Genomic DNA, 20,000 nt, shown 5'->3' with positions numbered 1-20,000 from the left:
ATAATAATAATAATAATAATAATAATAATAATAATAATAATAATAATAATAATAATAATAATAATAATAATAATAATAATAGTAATAATAATAATAATAATAAATATTACTATTATTGATATTATTGTTATTATTATTATTATCATTATTATTATTATTATTTTCAATCATCATTATCATGAGTTATTATCATCATTATCACCACTGGCCATACACCTTTATGAAAACATCAGTAAAGCATTTCGGGAACACACTTTGTACACTGAACATTACGAAATCAGAACCAGGTGCCATTTCAACGAACTTTTCATGGATAACAATAAAAAGGAGAAAGCACTTACAATGCAGTGACTTTTGGTTAAGGAAGGGGAGGCAGGTGTAAATAGGTAAGCATTCACACACAGGGACTTCCATGCGTAGGCACTGTATCAGACCTCCTTCAGCTTATATCATGCTTTTACCCTCATATACTCTTAAACGAGCGGTAGAGAACGAAATGAGTCTCACCAAGGACTAACATTCAGTTTCGTTCTGCTTTACGGCATTTCTCAACGACAGCATAGCGAACAAATGAGAATCGCAGCCCATTCCAAAGCAGTAACCAATTCTAATTCCGCTCACTTACTTCCAACAATTTCTAAATCCCGGCTGCTCTCTTTATTTTCCACCACCACCACCACCACTACCACCATCGACTACACCTCCTCCTCCTCCTCCTCCTCCTCCTCCTCCTCCTCCTCCTGGGACCTGATGGACTGCTGCCTCTCTTGAAAGCGCCAGGCAAGGCTGCCGCACCACCTTTTTGACTCCACACTGTGTTTACATACATACTACACTATACTGCGTACACGCACAGATAGTCCAGAGTGAACGGACACCACTACTACTCTCGACCTGTGACGGGATGTGTTTGGAGAGGGCCTTGTCAACCACTGATCATCATCGGGAACTAAGTACCAGGGATCAATGTTGCAAGGGGTTATCAGCGTACGGCATCCCTACAGGGAAAGTATGCTATCTCAGTGGATTGAACGGAGCTGGGGCCTGATTGACTGCTGCCTCACTAGAAAGCGCAAGGCAAGGCTGCCGCACCACCCATTCGACATACACACTGCGCATCCACGTACACAATGCACACACAACATGACATTTACCAAGCGTTAACACTTTCCCCCACAAACACAAGTAGTCAGACGTAGATTACACATTTCCTTTTCACTCTGCTAAAATTCCATGTGATTTCTTAATATCACATGGTTTCGCCTTTTTTCCTGTCAGCCTCGGCTGGAGGGAGGGGTGGGTGGAGAAGAGCCTGCTTTGCTGTCCTGTCTCTACCACTGGTAGTTAGTAGATAGTCTCAAAAAATAGCCTAGTAAGGACCTAAGGGTCTGTTGCTGTTCGTCTTCCTTTGCATTCCTTTGTATTCCTCCTCCTCCTCCTCCTCCTCCTCCTCCTCCTCCTCCTCCTCCTCCTCCTCCTCCTCTGTCATCGTTTCCGATATTTTATGTTCATTCTTAGAATTCTTTCGTTCTATGACTTTCTGTGACTTCCTTTCTTCACACACACACACACACACACACACACACACACACACACACACACACACACACACTCAGTCCCAATCTCTCTCTCTCTCTCTCTCTCTCTCTCTCTCTCTCTCTCTCTCTCTCTCTCTCTCTCTCTCTCTCTCTCTCTCTCTCTCTCTCTCTCTCTCTCTCTCTCTCTCTCTCTCTCTCTCTCTCTCTCTCTCTCTCTCTCTCTCTCTCTCTCTCTCTCTCTTACACACATACATTAATCTTCGTCCTCATTTTCGCTCGGAGGGAAGAAGGAAGGAGCGTCACTGTAACACACAGCGGGAGACGTAGCGGTATTCTTGGCGGCCTGCGTGGTACGGAGCGGACAAAGTTCAGCAAAGTTTTAAAAAGAAAAATGAAAGAAGGGGAAAGACGAGAGAGAAAAAAGTAAAATGCAAAAATTGTTTTAAAGTGGAACCCTCAAGGCAGACAATGATTTATGTTTAACTGTGACGTGAACTGCATTTGTCTTCGTGTTTACTTACAGCTGATACAAACATATTGTAAGCATAATGTTCAGATGCCGAAAGTGCCTCAGCAAAGATCATCACTTTCTAAGAGTCACGATCTTAAGTTTTAACACAACTACGAACATAGTTGTACAGAAACATATCTTTCCTCCTTTGTTCCTTTCCTTTATTGTATTGACACACGAGGACGGTGGAAGACTCTGATGCAAGATTCAATAACTCAGACGCAGCGTGTGGATTCTGAATATTGTTTTTCCTTACCTAAAACCACAATGATGCTGAATGCCAAGTCAATGTGGGGATCAATTGAGCTGAATCCTTACAACGCTAACTGATGGCTATGGACACTATATATGTATATGTATGTATATATATATATATATATATATATATATATATATATATATATATATATATATATATATATATATATATATATATATATATATATATATATATATATATATATATATATATATATATATATATATATATATATATATATATATATATATATATATCGTGTGTAAAGACTTGCACCACACTAACAAAAAGTCCCTCACACATACAAGCAGTTATGCAAGTGAGTTAGAAACACCACATAGGAAGAAGTGAGGCACCGTAGTGTAAGGTGACGGTAAAACTACAACATTACTATTCCCTTTCCATTCTTGAAATACCCTCGACTTCCGCCGTGACAGACATCGATATTAGTATAGGTCATAGAGACCCATAGATATGAGAGAGAGAGAGAGAGAGAGAGAGAGAGAGAGAGAGAGAGAGAGAGAGAGAGAGAGAGAGAGAGAGAGAGAGAGAGAGAGAGAGAGAGAGAGAGAGAGAGAGAGAGAGAGAGAGAGAGAGAGAGAGAGAGAGAGAGAGAGAGAGAGAGAGAGAGAGAGAGAGAGAGAGAGAGAGAGAGAGAGAGAGAGAGAGAGAGAGAGAGAGAGAGAGAGAGAGAGAGAGAGAGAGAGAGAGAGAGAGAAAGGAAAAACGTTTATTGATTCTCTCTAGTAGTCATTTCTTCTTCAGACCTCCAGGCCATGTTCAGATAGTTGTACAACTGTATTACTTGCAACTAGAAAAAACAACCACAGCAGTAGCTAATAGCAGCAGACTAGGTGTCGGCGGTAGCAGCCTCAGTAGACACAACAAAACACCAGCAACAAAAAAAATTTTTTTATTAACCTTGTAGTAGTAGTAGTAGTAGTAGTAGTAGTAGTAGTAGTAGTAGTAGTAGTAGTAGTAGTAGTAGTAGTAATCTTATTATTGCTGCTATTGCTACTGCTGCATCAATATGTGTTTTAGTGAAACACAAACAGCATGATAAATGAAACACAAGACACCTTATTAGAATATAATTTCAAATTCTGAGCGAAGTTGCCCTGATTTAGGTGTTAATAAGACATTTCAGCTAAATGAGCATCCTAGGTGTGTCGTGAGATCCCCATTCATTAAATGTTTCGACACTCTAAATGGAGCAGCATCTGCGGCTGCTGCGGCGCGAGAGCGCGAGCATTCTGCTGGCGGTGGCTGCCACAAGCCCTCAGTTGCCCGCGAGAGAGGGTCGGGGAGAGACGTCGTCGTGGCACTCGTCTGTTAACCCTTGTAGGTGAACTATTCTTTCCATCGGACGCTCAGAGAACAAAGTTACAAAGCAGGCAGCCGGACAGTGTAGTTACACCCTGAGTACTGCCTGCGGTTTCCATGTTCATGAGCAAATCACAAACCTTCGCACTTGCAGAAAACACCTGTTGCGTCGATCGCCAGTGCGGGTACTGTGACACCTCAAGTAATGATTGTCCCGCGGGTACTGTCCCGTGACAGTTGTCTGCGCGTAGAGACAAGTGCTGACCGTTGTAAAATGTGACATTTGGGCAAACGGTTGACACGTAGTCATGATGGGCTCGAGCACCTTACCTGCCACCAGCTTGAGCCCGACACTACGGCTGGCCACCATGAACGGCTCAGTGGATCTAGAAGCTGAGGAACTCAACAGCACGTGGCGCCCAGAGACAGGCCTCGCCTCATTCAATACCATTCTGGACGCAAACGGCTCTTTGTCGTGGACCAACTCAAGCCCAAGAGACAGCGATATCCTTTCCTACCCGACAACTCAAGCTATTTTTTATATTGAATATTTAACCATCTTCATGCTGGGTGTGTTTGGAAACTGCCTTGTGTGTTACGTGGTGTTCCGGAACAAGCACATGCAGAACGTCACAAATTATTTCATTACCAACCTGGCTCTGGCTGATATCCTGTTGTGTGTGCTGGCCGTGCCCTTCACGCCCTTCTATACCTTCATGGGCGAGTGGATGTTCGGGCGGCTGCTGTGCCACCTGGTCACCATGGCTCAGGGCACCAGTGTCTACGTGTCCACCCTCACACTCATGTCTATCGCCATCGATCGCTTCTTCGTTATAATTTATCCATTCCGGCCTCGCCTCAGCCTTCCTGTCTGCTACATGATTATCATCAGTATCTGGCTTTTCTCCATCTCGGCCACGCTTCCCTATGCCTTTTACATGGGCATGGTAGAGTACCAGGACCGCTCATACTGTGAGGAACTCTGGCCGTCCGAGTTCATTAGGCAGGTGTTCAGCGGCTTCACGGCTATCATGCAGTTTGTTGTTCCTTTCATCATTATTCTCATCTGTTACGGCAAGATCTCTAATCGCATGAACGAGCGCGTGCGAGCAAAGCCAGGCAGCAAGAGCTCTAAGCAGGAGGAAGCGGATCGAGAGAGGAAGCGACGCACCAACAGGATGCTCATTGCAATGGTGACGATTTTTGGCGTGTCGTGGCTGCCCATGAATGTGGTGCACCTGGTGGGCGACTACTACGCCCCAGCAAGCACTTGGAGCTACTACAACCTGTGCTTCTTTATAACCCACGTGGTGGCGATGTCCTCCACCTGCTACAACCCTTTCCTTTACGCTTGGCTCAACGAAAACTTCCGCAAAGAATTCCAACTCGTATTGCCATGCTTCCAGCAGCCCCCTTCCACGGACCGCGTTGGCCAGTGGCGATCGGAGAGGACCTGCAACGGCAATGACACACAGGAGACGCTTCTACAGGCTGGCGCCGGCGAAGCCTCCGTTAGATCAGTCAACAGGCAGATGTCAGCTAACAAAGAAGTACCAAACAGGACTGTGATCCCAGCCACTGTGGAGACACACCCGATGACCACCTTCGTGTCCCACACTAACGGCGACACCCCTGATCAAGCCGCACAGCCCCTTGTCAACGGCGAGGCGTCCGAGTATGTGTGAATGCAGGTAAGACGAGAGGCGTTTTTGCGTTTTGTTGGAGAGTGGCTGAGGCTTCAATGCACTCACTCATAATAAGAGACGTTTACTTTCTCTGTGTGTGTGTGTGTGTGTGTGTGTGTGTGTGTGTGTGTGTGTGTGTGTGTGTGTGTGTGTGTGTGTGTGTGTGTGTGTGTGTGTGCGTGCGTGTGTGTGTGTGTGCTTGTGCGTGCGTGCGTGTGTGTGTGTGTGTGTGTGTGTGTGTGTGTGTGTGTGTGTGTGTGTGTGTGTGTGTGTGTGTGTGTGTGTGTGTGTGTAATAAAATAATAATAAAGCATGTATTTCCTATCAGTGCTTCTGACAGGTACATAAAAATCCATGTTTGATTACTGATAAACATACAAAGATACAGCTAAATGCTTCATCGCGTCAGGCTGCACAAAACTTCTTACTAAAAGGAACCAAGATTCTAATATGACACACTCAACATATACGCTCACTAATTACAAGAGTAAAATAACACAAATGCTTTTATACGCATCTCACATTAGTAGTCCTTTAGTTCTACGCAGAGTGCTCATATACTTTCAAGATAAAGAATCAACAGCAACACTCCTTAAACCATCTTCCGTAATTCAGAACACACACACACACACACACACACACACACACACACACACACACACACACACACACACACACACACACACACACACACACACACAGCACACACAGCACACACACACACAACACGCAATGAACAGCTTCTACCGAGCCTAGCAGAAGGAAAACACTGAACGAAAGCAACGAGTCTTATCGAAGTGACCTGGCTGGGAGTCTGTACTCAACCCTTAGAACCAGAATAGGCGAGGAACATCATTATAACTAAGGAATCTAATTGGTGGCGCCCAAGGTAGAGAGAGAGAGAGAGAGAGAGAGAGAGAGAGAGAGAGAGAGAGAGAGTGCAAAAAATAGTTTTCAGTGTAAAAGCGCTTTCTTTCTCTCTCTCTCTCTCTCTCTCTCTCTCTCTCTCTCTCTCTCTCTCTCTCTCTCTCTCTCTCTCTCACACACACACACACACACACACACACACACACACACACACACACACACACACACACACACACACACACACACACACACACACACACACACACACACACATCAGTATCGTTCAAGAGCTTCCGTCATATAAAGACTGACACCCTGGGAAAGAGAGAGAGAGAGAGAGAGAGAGAGAGAGAGAGAGAGAGAGAGAGAGAGAGAGAGAGAGAGAGAGTCAACTAACCGCAACAGCACAAAAATCTATTAAATGGCCCACCGTGAACACATCTACATCATTTCCAACACAACTCATTCATTACTTAAAGCGACGGGGAACGTGGAAACTTAAGAACTAAAAAGATAAATAAATAAATAAATAAATAAATAAATAAATAAGAATGAAATAAAAACAAAAATAATATAAAGAAAAGAATGGAAATAGAACAAGAAGAGCAAGAAGAAAATGAGAAAAAAAGAAAAAGAGCAACAACAATAAAACAACGAAAAGAACGAGAACAAGAACAAGAACAAAATCAACAAAAAGAACAAGTAAAAGAACAAGAAGAAAAATAAGGAAATAAGTAGAAAAAAAAAGAAAACAAGAACAAAGAAGAACAAAAAGAACACGTACAAAAACAAGAAGAACAAGAACAAAAACAAGAAGAAAAGAAGAAGAAGAAGAAGAAGAGAGAAGAGAGGAGGAGGAGGAGGAGGAGGAGGAGGAGGAGGAGGAGGAGGAGGAGGAGGAGGAGGAAAAAGAAAAAGAAGAGAAAGAGACATATTAAGAGGAAGAGAAAAAGGAAGAGGATGAGGATGAGGAAGAGAAGGAGGAGGAGGAGGAGGAGGAGGAGGAGGAGGAGGAGGAGGAGGAGGAGGAGGAGGAGGAGGAGGAGGAGGAGGAGGAGGAGGAGGAGGAGGAGGAGGAGGAGGAGGAGGAGGAGGAGGAGGAGGAGGAGGAGGAGGAGGAGGAGGAGGAGGAAAAAGACGAAAAGGAGAAAGAAAATGAAGGATAAGTAACACGAAAAAGAAAGCAACAAGGACAACAACAACGAGAAGAAAAATAAGAACAACAACAACATAAAGTATATCAAATTTTCCTCCCGTGGTGTGGTCCTTCACCTAATCTCGCTCCTGACGGTACACGAGGCGAAGGTCTCAAGTTTACCACAACAAGAACTCGTTAAAGTTTTAGTACCGCGGTCTCAACGAAAAATCCTTCAAAAAAAAAGAGAAAATTCTGTTAGGCTCACGATGCAATACATATATTCTGAACCAAACATGCGGTTGGTAATTAAATACACATCCATAACTTTCTCTCTCTCTCTCTCTCTCTCTCTCTCTCTCTCTCTCTCTCTCTCTCTTTTATGATTGTTATTACTTGTTAAGAATTCTAGTTCTGACTGCACCTGTGGCATTTCTGTCAAATTTCAACGATTTTTTTGTTAATGTTTTTTTTTTTGTGTTAATGTGTGTTTTTTTGTGTTAATGTGTTTTTGTGTGTTAATGTGTGTTTTTTGTTAATGTTTTTTGTGTCAATGTGTTTTTTTGTGTTAATGTGTTTTTTTTTTTTTTGTGTTAATGTGTGTTTTTTGTTAATGTGTTTTTTTGTGTGTTAATGTTTTTTTGTGTTAATGTGTTTTTTTTGGGGGGTTAATGTGTGTTTTTTTGTGTTAATGTGTGTTTTTTTGTGTTAATGTGTGTTTTTTTGTGTTAATGTGTTTTTTTTTGTGTTAATGTTCGTCAATTCATTTGTTCCCAGTCACAATGTAAATTTGGCAGTTTTATGAAAAAAAAGGTAATTGAAGTAAGCTGAACTTTATGATTAATAACAAAATAATGAAAAAATCCGTATAAAATTACCTCCATATTATTTGGGGACACCTTCTCTATCACTGACAGTTAAGAGATAGAGATGCCGGTCTTATCATCGACAACCACGAGCATCGCGAACTACCGCGGCTCTGTCCACAAAATTCTGAGGAAGCACCTATGAAAGATTTCTGTGACGCACAACCACTCAACAGATAGCGACTAATGTTACGCCTACTGAGGTTTTCCTGGACATCTCCCTGAGTAAACCTTCGTCTCACCTTTACCTCTGTGACAGCAAGATGTGGGAGGTAGCCTATTTTGTGGGAAATGGAAGGGTTTATGGACAAAGTCAGTGTATCTAATGAAAATTTTGCGTTTAACACAACCAGCTTATGTTCTTTCTTTCAGTCTTGTTAGGAGTATAAATTGTGACCTTAATTATAACTCCATGAATCAGAAATATAATATATTTTTAAGGAAATATACAGCGTCTCGCCAAAACATCCCCTGATACTTTTATAATTAAGCAGAGCCAGATCAGCGAGTTTCGACTTAAAGATTAACAAAACTAAAGATTTCAAAATAAATAACAGATTTATGAAAGTCTTGAGCTCTACATGCAGTTTACCAGAGAGCAAATCAGTGCACATAATCCTCGGAGTTCTGCGATCAAGTTTCTTCTTGACACTTGATAACACCATTAGGGAGGCTACCAGTGAAAGGGTTATTAACGAAACAAAAGTATGAATCAAGATGTGGTTTGCAAGCTTACAGTCACACCGAAGAGTGGTCCCGCAAACGATCCAGAATAGTCTCTCATTATGCGTCTTGCATTTGCATAAAGACTTCATGAAAGCAAAACCGCATATCTCTGTTTACCAAGTAGCGCGCGCACGCACACTTGCACGCACGCACGCACGCACGCACACCGCATAGTGTAGTGGTTAGCACGCTAGGCTCACAACCGAGAGGGTCCGGGTTCGAATCCAGGAAAGCTACGAGGCAAATGAGCAAGTCTCTTAATGTGTGGCCCCTGTTCACCTACCAGTAAATAGGTACGGGATGTAACTCGAGAGGGAAAGGCTGGCTGGGTGACCAGCAAACGACCGTGGTGAATTACACACACACACACACACACACACACACACACACACACACACACACACATATAGGCCTATACACACACACACACACACACACACACACACACACACACACACACATCGCGTAGTAGTGTAGTAGTTAGCACGCTCGACTCACAATCGAAAGGGCCGGGTTCGAGTCCCGGTAAGCGACGAGGCATATGGGCAAGCCTCTTAATGTGTGGCCCCTGTTCACCTATCAGTAAATAGGTACGGGATGTAACTCGAGGGGTTGTGGCCTCGCTTTCCCGATGTGTGTTGTGTGTTGATGTGGTCTCAGTCCTACCCGAAGATCGGTCTATGTCATAGACCGATCTTCGAGCTCAGAGCTCATAGACTCTATGAGCTCTGAGCTCGCTCCGTAATGGGGAAAATTGGCTGGGTGACAGCAGACGACCGAGGTGAATTACACACACATACGTACACACACACACACACACACACACACACACACACACACACACACACACACACACACACACACACACACACACACATACCAGGGCTCTATTTCTGCTTTGCGTCCAGTTTAAAGAATATCCGTGATCTCTAGATCCAGCAGGATCAAGGCAGATCAACAAGAATTTAACGCCAAAGTACGACCTGCAAGGTTCGTGCTACCTCGCGTCCCCTGAATGTGGCCAATACTACCACGCAGCCACCACTGAAGCATTGCTTGGTGTTTATCGTCTGTGTAATTAATTAGGTTCTACGTTAACGTGTGTGTGTGTGTGTGTGTGTGTGTGTGTGTGTGTGTGTGTGCATTTCATGTCAATGCTATAATACTAGTGGCAGAGGTGGTGGTGACAGCGACATGGAGTAGAAATGGTGGCAATGGTAGAGTAGTGCTGGTTTGTGGAGAGGGTCGAACAGCGATGGATTATGCAGCGACAAGGAATATCAAAGTATTCAAATAACTGCGATCCTGACACCATTTTTTTGGTAAAGTATGCAGAGACCACGTGTAATATGTCAGGGAAAGTTTTTAAAGTAATAAAAGTATGGTGCGTCCTGCTCTTGGATATGTGTAAGGAGAGGAGCCGCGGCCAAATTGCCCACCGCCGCCACCAACATTACTACTCACACTGATTTTCGTGTCCCTAAGTCTCAAAACTTTCTATTTCGAAAGCTATTTGTTTTACTTAAAATAAAGAAGACGTTCAAACAGATGAATAATTTGATGAAATAAAAAGTACATAAATAGAAAAATAGTATTACATAAGATTATCTGGCAGTTCTTAAACACCCAACAACGCCACACACCAGGAGGCTAGCTGGCAAGACTCACTACTCTTTTTCTTTTTGAACCACAAATGCACGTCCAACGATACTCATATAGGTACTCAACATACCACTTAGCCGCGCCTCGGGCAGGCCTTCTGCTGGTCTGCTTCACCTTGACCACATGGAAGTGTTTCGGACACCACAGTATCCCACACGCATACACACCTCACGATCCGCCGGCAACTCTGGCATCAATGAGTCGCGTTACTTCACGTCTCTTTCGGACACGTTCGATACTTCAACGAGAAGAGGCTGAAGCAACGCAAAAATTTTCATAAAATATTGAAATGTTTCAGGTATGAAAAATCAAATAGCCAATGTGGAACAGTACCTGAAAAAAACAAATAGGTTACAACCGACTTCAATATGTGAGTGTGTGTGTGTGTGTGTGTGTGTGTGTGTGTGTGTGTGTGTGTGTGTGTGTGTGTGCTATTAATATTTCTTATAAAAAATATCTGCAGCATTTTAACCTATCAGTTCGCTATTACTATTCTTAATGTCTAACAATGATGGCCAGGCTTGTAAGGTAAAATCTGGCTGTTTTTTAAGCGGTCAAGATTTCTCTACCAAGACTGGAGGACACACTCGCATTTACAGTGTTTTTAGCATAACAGCATATACTGTTAAGTCCTGAACTGAGAAAGCGATCCATCAATGTGCAAAAGGTGGGGGTGCACCGATGCACTCGAATACTGACTGACTGTCATATTACCAGCTCATTGCTGCTGTAGAACGCTTGGGTTTCAGCTATTAGAAAATCAAGAAATCCTCGTCTGATCAAAGGAAGCTTAAGTCTTATGCTTTATGTCCTTGATCTAGTCCTATACGGTGCGACACCCGTCCTCTAGGACTCGTGGCCAAGAGGACCACAGTCCTCCCTTACAGCAGTGTGAACGCTACATGGATTGCTGCGATGATGCATACCAAACGTGCAGTCAGGTGGCGGTAGATTTTGGTAAGAGCTATATCAATTTGATATTGTTTTTCAAGAGCATAATGCACCTTACGTATGTTCGAATACAACGCCCTGAAAATCTATCGGATTTATTGCATGTCCCTTTATAACCTATAGTGACGTTATCTCCAATGACTACATCCCCACTTCTCTTGTGTTTAACTCAATAAAAATTTATGAAAAGAATTCCACCTCGATTTGTCAGCAGTTTCTTTCCATGGACTGCGCTGACCACAAGACCGGAAGACCTGCGACAATAATGACATACAAGCGGCACTTCTACATCTGAGTGGTGGTGAAGCATAAGATATGTCCATCTGGCACAAAATAGGTGCTCAGCACGCGGGAATGCCGATCGCAGCAAGAACTGTCAGTTTCGATGCTTTCTCCACATCACGGACCACTAACGGCACTCGTGAACAATATCCAACAGGCTGCACCAATGCGTGTCCCTGATTGATGCTGGCCGCAGTAACACCTTCATGGCCATCGTCTATCACCTGGCTGAGAACGTGACGCGACGGACATTGGACAGAACACGAATAGCGCAATTGTCGAACGTTAAATCCTTCAGCACACTTTCAAATGGAAAGCAATTTCCGAATAGAGGAATAAAGGAAGATGCAGATCCATTTATATGGATACTGAGCATCAGGGCAAGGATGATGAAGGATACATCGGCAACAGTGAAGCTTGAGAACAGACACGTTGATCTTGGGGGGGAGTTTTCATTGGTTTTTATTTTGGCTGACCCTTCTTTTCGATGTAAGATATTTCTAGAGATTCAATATCGGCTTTATAATGTGGTTATTCGCAGTAGTTTGTATTGTGACTGAAATACCGTACTCTCTCTCTCTCTCTCTCTCTCTCTCTCTCTCAATGCATCATACCGCTGGACTGGCACGTTCACCCTCTTGTTGCCTCGAGCCGCCAACCCATCACGAAGGAAGTAAGTGTTGGCACCTCATTCCGGGGCGGATCACTGTGTAAACACTAGCCACTCTGACGCACGACGGCCACTGCCTCCCAGCACGAAGGAGTGTTCAGGCGAAGTGGTTCACGCACCCTCAAGCTACTTTACAAGGGCCACAAAATCGTCTTCAAAATAAGTCTATAGAAATCAAGAGCAATACAAGAGGACCACAGATGCTGTTGATGAATTCACAACTTGTCATAGAAATATACTCTTACAATATGAAATACATACGTGAATATTTACCAGGAAATGCCTCACACATTATGAAACAAAGCTAAAAAGGATGAACTCAGCTGGTACAACATTGAAGCGCGAGGATTAAATAACACCCCTCAGTCATTCCTCTTTCTTTCGCAGTTATGGTGGAGTTGAAAAAGATTGTTGTTGAAATGCTTGTGTGCTTAGCAGGGAGGAGAGGGAGCGGAAGTGAGCAACCAGGAATAGGTCAAGGACATAACAAAGCATGCGTGAGGCCCCCTCGGAACTACCAGAATTCGTGATCCAAAGAAAACCTGGTCAACTAAAAGCAGCTGCGGCCACAAGGGAAGTTTATAATCTCGAGGCAAATTTTCCACTGTTCGCCTGTCCCTAAATTGTGAACTCTCTCTCTCTCTCTCTCTCTCTCTCTCTCTCTCTCTCTCTCTCTCTCTCTCTCGCTAATAATAATGTCCCCGCCAGAACATATACTAGTCAGGCCACCTTCTGAAGCCTTCCCTCCGCGGGTTCTATCTCTCCGCCGCTGCCCATCACCCTCTGTTTGGCTGACGATATTTTTAAAACCCCGTCAGTTTCACAATGTCCCAGGGAAAATTTATAACTGCAAAAACCGACGTTACAACAGCCCGATCTATGAATAACCTCAGGGTGACCGACCGACCGACCACCCACACGGGGCTGCCACATCGTTAAAAACAGGACTGGAGAACACACTTGCAAACACGATTTACGCGTTATTCTAGTTGAGGGGAAACAAGAGTGTCCTTTTGTCAGGCTCCTAGTTTCTCACAGATATACATCAGTACTTGGAATTCAGTGTGTTCTACGTTAACTTATGACTCAGTGACAGGTATGACGCACACCCATACCACTGAACTGGAGACGAAATTGATAGAACACCCTCCCACATTCAAGTAACCAAATGGCTGGCAATCACTCACATTCGCGCAAACACAAACACACACACACACACACACACACACACACACACACACACACACACACACACACACACACACACACACAAAGTGATTTATAGTCTATCATCCACATAGATTCTTCCGCCAAGTCATTAATAACCCTAAATTAATCCTAGCGTTAATTTATCGTATTCTGAGGACTCAACAGTTTTCTTTTTCGTCTGGTTGATTATATCAGCAGTGGTTCATAATTCATCCTGTGGTCACAGCTAAGCGCCTCATCCTTCTGTGCAATAAATCTGCTCAACACTTGCGAGATAATTCCTCACTAATCACATCTAAATCTCACAGTCGACAGCTGCCACAGAAATAACGAACTGAAAAGTTACTGAACATACTGTATGTTTTCTTGCACAGCATCTCTCTCTCTCTCTCTCTCTCTCTCTCTCTCTCTCTCTCTCTCTCTCTCTCTCTCTCTCTCTCTCTCTCTCTCTCTCTCTCTCTCTCTCTCTCTCTCTCTCTCTCTCTCTCTCTCTCTCTCTCTCTCTCTCTCTCTCTCTCTCTCTCTCTCTCTCTCTCTCTCTCTCTCTCTCTCTCTCTCTCTCTCTCTCTCTCTCTCTCTCTCTCTCTCTCTCTCTCTCTCTCTCTCTCTCTCTCTCTCTCTCTCTCTCTCTCTCTCTCTCTCACACACACACACACACACACACACACACACACACACACCGCGTAGTGTAGTGGTAGCACGCTCAACTCACAATCGAGACGGTCCGGGTTCAAGTCCCGGAGGCGGCGAGGCAAATGGGCAAGCCTCTTAATGTGTAGCCCCTGTTCACCTAGCAGTAAACAGGTACGGGATGTAACTCGAGGGGTTGTGGCCTCGCTTTCCCGGTGTGTGGAGTGTGTTGTGGTCTCAGTCCTACCCGAAGATCGGTCTATAAGCTCTGAGCTCGCTCCGGAATGGGGAAGACTGGCTGGGTGACCAGCAGACGACCGTAGTGAATTACACACAGTCTCTCTCTCTCTCTCTCTCTCTCTCTCTCTCTCTCTCTCTCTTACTGTCTAGAAATATTTATTGGAGTCGTGTAAAATTAATAACATGATGCGCATTGTAATATTGCATTACATTATCTCTAAATGAAATTTGAGAATGTGTCGTTCTTTTTTTCTTTCACGTATGAAGGAGTATATGATTAAAGGCATAAATATGAGAAAAAAAATCCTGATAGGCTAACGTTGTCAAGAAAAGGATAAAAATAAGACCAAGTTAGTTCATGAGATGTCCAGAAGCAGTTAAAGTCGTTTGTAGGAAAAACATGGAGACGGAAAAAGAACAGAGTTTGCACCAATCAGTGAGAGAAAAAAATGCAGACGCTTACAAAGAAGACATCGAGACGCCATGAGTCACTCCCTTGAGGAGAATCTGCTCTCGGGACATTTGAGCTCTCCTCCCTACACCCTACTCTCCGATGGAACTCCGAGGCATTTTGACGAACTTTATTCATGGTTATTTTGTTGTTATGGTTATGTAAGTATATAATATGTATGTAATGGAGGGGGAACAATAAGGGTAGTGCTTCTCAGATAACAAGCTGTAACTGTTCTTTTTTTTTCCATGTTACCGGAACAAGAAAACATTAAGCAATCACTTTACACAAGTAAAATATAGAGCCATCACTCCCTCGCCTTCAAGTTTTTGAGAGCAGCAAACATTCACAGTAATCCCAGACATAATATATGTTTTTTTACAGAAGAGCAAGAACCTATGAAGACACTCAACGATATGCTGCATCTAACGATAATAATTTCACCCAACTTGTACCACATTCTTATCTCTCTCTCTCTCTCTCTCTCTCTCTCTCTCTCTCTCTCTCTCTCTCTCTCTCTCTCTCTCTACACCTTTAAAAAAAAATAATAATCTAATGAGTTTAGAGTAAACAGAAAAAATTCGACACTTGCATCGTAAATCATGCTTAAAAGTATACACAGCGTAGTGTGAGATGGTCCGAGCAGGTGTGCCAGGTGACCAGACACACCTGGGTGCGCACCTGGTGGCTACACACACACACACACACACACACACACACACACACACACACACACACACACACACACACACACACACACACACACACACACACACACACACACACGGCCCGGTAGCTCAGTGGTTAAAGCGCTGGCTTCACAAGCCAGAGGACCGGGGTTCGATTCCCCGGCCGGGTGGAGATATTTGGGTGTGTCTCCTTTCACGTGTAGCCCCTGTTCACCTAGCAGTGAGTAGGTACGGGATGTAAATCGAGGAGTTGTGACCTTGTTGTCCCGGTGTGTGGTGTGTGCCTGGTCTCAGGCCTATCCGAAGATCGGAAATAATGAGCTCTGAGCTCGTTCTGTAGGGTAACGTCTGGCTGTCTCGTCAGAGACTGCAGCAGATCAAACAGTGAATCACACACACAGGCAGTTTCCTTGCCCTCAAATGTTAGGCTATGAAAAGTGAGCCAAAATGCTCGTACACCTTAATCTGAGGCAATAAACGATTGTAAACCTAATTATACACTGGCTTATTGCGTGTACCATAATCAATGAGGATATGCTAATACTGTATCCTGAGTATTGCATTCACTCGAGGGGAAATGTGCAATTAAGATTAATATTCATTCCTTTTGGTAAATTAAAAGTGCATTGAGGTGTACGGCTTGAGCACACACACACACACACACACACACACACACACACACACACACACACACACACACACACACACACACACACACACACACACACACACACCATAAAGAGGCACGATAAGGGTAAAAAGAAAGAATGAAAAACGAAAATTAATAGAAAAACATATACGAGGAAATTTGATCATTATTATAAGAGAAGTAGAAGAACAGAATGGAGGAAAGAGAGGAGAGAGGACTGAATCAGCAATGAAGGAAGAATGTGAGACCCGAGGATGAAGGATAACAGAATGAACGAAGGAAGGAAACAAAAGAGATGACCGAGAAGTGATAATGGAGGGACGATGGGGAAGAGGCGATGGGAAAGAGAAAATGATGAATATGCATGGCAGTTTGGCGTTGATGGATGACTCATCGGTAACACCTGTTGACCCACATGGAAAGGTCGCCCCCAAAAAAAGCTCATCAAGCAGGTGTTCATTGATTGCATTTTGAAGTAAACACACCACAGGATGACGTTTTCTTGCTTCGTTTCCTTCTTTCACGTGCACAAAGAGGCAGGCTGGCTGAGGGAACCAAAAAAAAAAAAAAAAAGAAAGAAAAAAAAGGAGAAAAAAAAACTAAAAAAGCCCCACCAAGAAACTAAGACACAGATACAAAGATAGGAATGGATAGGCCAATCTACTTCAGGGAGCACCTTGATATTTTTCTCGTAGCAGCTCAAGTCGTTCGTAGGAATGGAAGAGAATAAAAAAGCAAAGTGGAAAGTTTTTAGAGTTCACCAGATAACGGAATGAAGGGGGAACAAAAGAAAGAAGCAAAGATACTACTGAACTTCTGCACTTCTTTCCACGACACTACACAAGGGATCAGAGAGTTTATTTTCCACTTTAGCTTTATGTAATCACTTCTCGTATCGCTGGCAGTAATAATGATGTTTGGATTTACTTGTTGATACTTTACCTCCATGCCATTACTCGCGTCAGTCAAAGCAGGAGAGAGGAAAGCTGATCAACTCCCAACGCTGGTCGTCGGGTGGAGAAGGTGAAGAGGGATGGTGGCAAGGAAGTAGATGTTAAGGATGCTAAGGACGTGTGCTGTAGGAAAAGAAGGATCCTGAAGAGTGAGGCATTTCAGATGAAAAAGAAAGAAGTGGTGATTGCAGGAACTGTTGAGAGAGAGAGAGAGAGAGAGAGAGAGAGAGAGAGAGAGAGAGAGAGAGAGAGAGAGAGAGAGAGAGAGAGAGAGAGAGAGAGAGGTGAGAAGGGCAACCAAGAAGGAATCAAGCTGTGTATTGATCCTATGACCTCTAGTGTCCTTAGCCTAAAGATGTCCAATATTGACAGTGACCTCTCCTCCTTCACTTCTTCATCTTCATCTTCATCGTCTTCTTCCTCATTTTCGTCCTTGTCCTCGTCCTCCTCCTACTCCTCCTCCTCTTCCTCTTCCTCCTCCTCCGCATCACCAACATCCTTTCACTCACCCGTCCACTAATGATTTACTTTCGCTGTGTTTATTTATCTTTCTACTTGTTTGTTTATATCCTTCTCTCTTCTGTTATCCTCCCTGTATTTTCACATTCTCTCTCTCTCTCTCTCTCTCTCTCTCTCTCTCTCTCTCTCTCTCTCTCTCTCTCTCTCTCTCTCTCTCTCTCTTTATAAAGCTACAGCTAACAAACATCTTACTTGGTGCAGTCACAAACCAGTATGACAAAAAAAAATGCTTTACACACAGCAAAACAAGACTTTGAGCCTATTAAGTGAATATTTCAGCTGAGAAACAGTTCACATTGAGCGTGTGACAGAGGCTCTGAATTCGTAAGAAAACATTTGATAATAACGAGCAGAGAGTGCGAGATGGAAAATCTTAAACAAAATAAACTGCAATACGACGAAAATATCGTAGGAGAAAACACTCTCATATCGTTCATTATTCAGGCATCTCAATAAAGTGTTTCGAGTCATTAAGGGACACGCTGATAACCTTGTGATAGATAAACCCGGCGAGAATACCGGATTCCCACTCGAGTTCAGTCTTGAGTCATTACTGCGGATGACAGGATGAACACTAATGATGTCAATACTAATGAAACGTTAAGTGGTGCCTCGGTGGCCGTCAGTCACGATGTCCCGACTGAACTCAGTAATATGCTTGCCACTAAAATTGCATCAATGAAAATATAGTAATACCAAATGTATATTGACAAATCTTGAAGTAATATCTGAAGCCCTCTCGAATGTACCTAACTACTAAGATTAAAAAAAAAAAAAAGTTTACAACCAGACACTATTTATATTTTTTTTTCTAGAAATATAAAAACGAAATAATCAAAAACCATGTATTTACATTCCAGAGAACACAAGGACGAGGCTTAGTCCTTGCTGAGTAAATGTCACCCTAATCTTTAAGAAAGGAACATAAATATTATCGGAGTTTACAGACTCGTCAACTTGACACCTTCACTCACCTAAATATTTGATAGCCTCAGAGAAAAACAAAGGTATCACTAACTGATCTGGGATTCACACCACGGCTTCAGTATAAGAATTATGTTTATTTAATTGCCCGTGTTGTAATACCGTCTTTCTATCCACGACAACACTAAATCTTTATTTTCAAAATATATCAGATAAACTTTCTCACATGGAGTCAATGCACAAAATCAAGAAACTTGGGATAACAAACAATGAACACAGATATTCATTTAGATCACTTTAATCGGCGAAACAGCGTAGCACTGTGCGCCGACCACCAGTATGACAACAAAGGGAGCATAAACAAAGTTCTTTAGGATCAGTAGCAGGGATAGAACCAGAAGTAATGGATTCAAGCTTGAAAAGTTTAGGTTTAAGAAATAAATAGAAAGGAACTGGTTCTCTAACAGAGAGATTGCTTAATGAAACGGACTCAGTAATAATATTGTTTGTGATGAGTCATTAGGGAGCTTTAAAAGAAAATTAGACAAATTTATGGATGAGGATGATAGCTGGAATTAGTTTTGTTCACACACACACACACACACACACACACACACACACACACACACACACACACACACACACACACACACACACACACACACACACACACACACACACACACACACACACACACACACACACACACACACATATATATATATATATATATATATATATATATATATATATATATATATATATATATATATATATATATATATATATATATATATATATATATATATATATATATATATATATATATATATATATATATATATATATATATATATATATATATATATATATATATATATATATATATATATATATATATATATATATATATAAGAAGTGAGAGACTTAAAAGGGGTACATTGTCAAAAACTTGGAGGAGTACAAAATTTATCCAGACGGCAAAAGTAAAAGAATGTTGGACTTTATGAACAGAGAATTCCCTAAATTTTTTTAAAATCAATAAAGCATAAATATAATTCTATATTCACATATCCATCAATTTCCACAAAACCCACCATGATAAAAGAAATAAAAAATTTTATAAGCACAGCTTGCCGAGGTTCACAAGAACATGAAAATGCAAACCAGAGCTCGGTCACGGAAAGCATTTCCTCTTAACATAATAAATCTTCTGAAAAGAGGCTGTCGCAACAGCATTATCTCACCAAAACCATCTTTT

The 20,000-nt window shown here is 42.5% G+C and overlaps 1 protein-coding gene across 1 annotated transcript in view; it reads left to right on the top strand.

The window, feature by feature from the left end:
* Nucleotides 1-3,602: 3,602 nt before the first annotated feature.
* LOC123505745 (prolactin-releasing peptide receptor-like) overlaps nt 3,603-20,000 on the top strand; it is a 106,927-nt gene continuing 90,529 nt past the window's right edge. The window contains exon 1 of the mRNA XM_045257398.1: nt 3,603-5,322. Within this exon, the coding sequence (XP_045113333.1) occupies nt 3,940-5,316 (1,377 nt within the window). The 5' untranslated portion in view covers nt 3,603-3,939 and the 3' untranslated portion in view covers nt 5,317-5,322. The remainder of the gene's footprint in view (nt 5,323-20,000) is intronic.

The sequence above is a fragment of the Portunus trituberculatus genome, chromosome 18 (genome assembly GCF_017591435.1).
Source record: "Portunus trituberculatus isolate SZX2019 chromosome 18, ASM1759143v1, whole genome shotgun sequence".
Classification (NCBI taxonomy): Eukaryota; Metazoa; Arthropoda; class Malacostraca; order Decapoda; family Portunidae; genus Portunus; species Portunus trituberculatus.
This window is presented reverse-complemented; position numbering and strand designations above follow the sequence as displayed.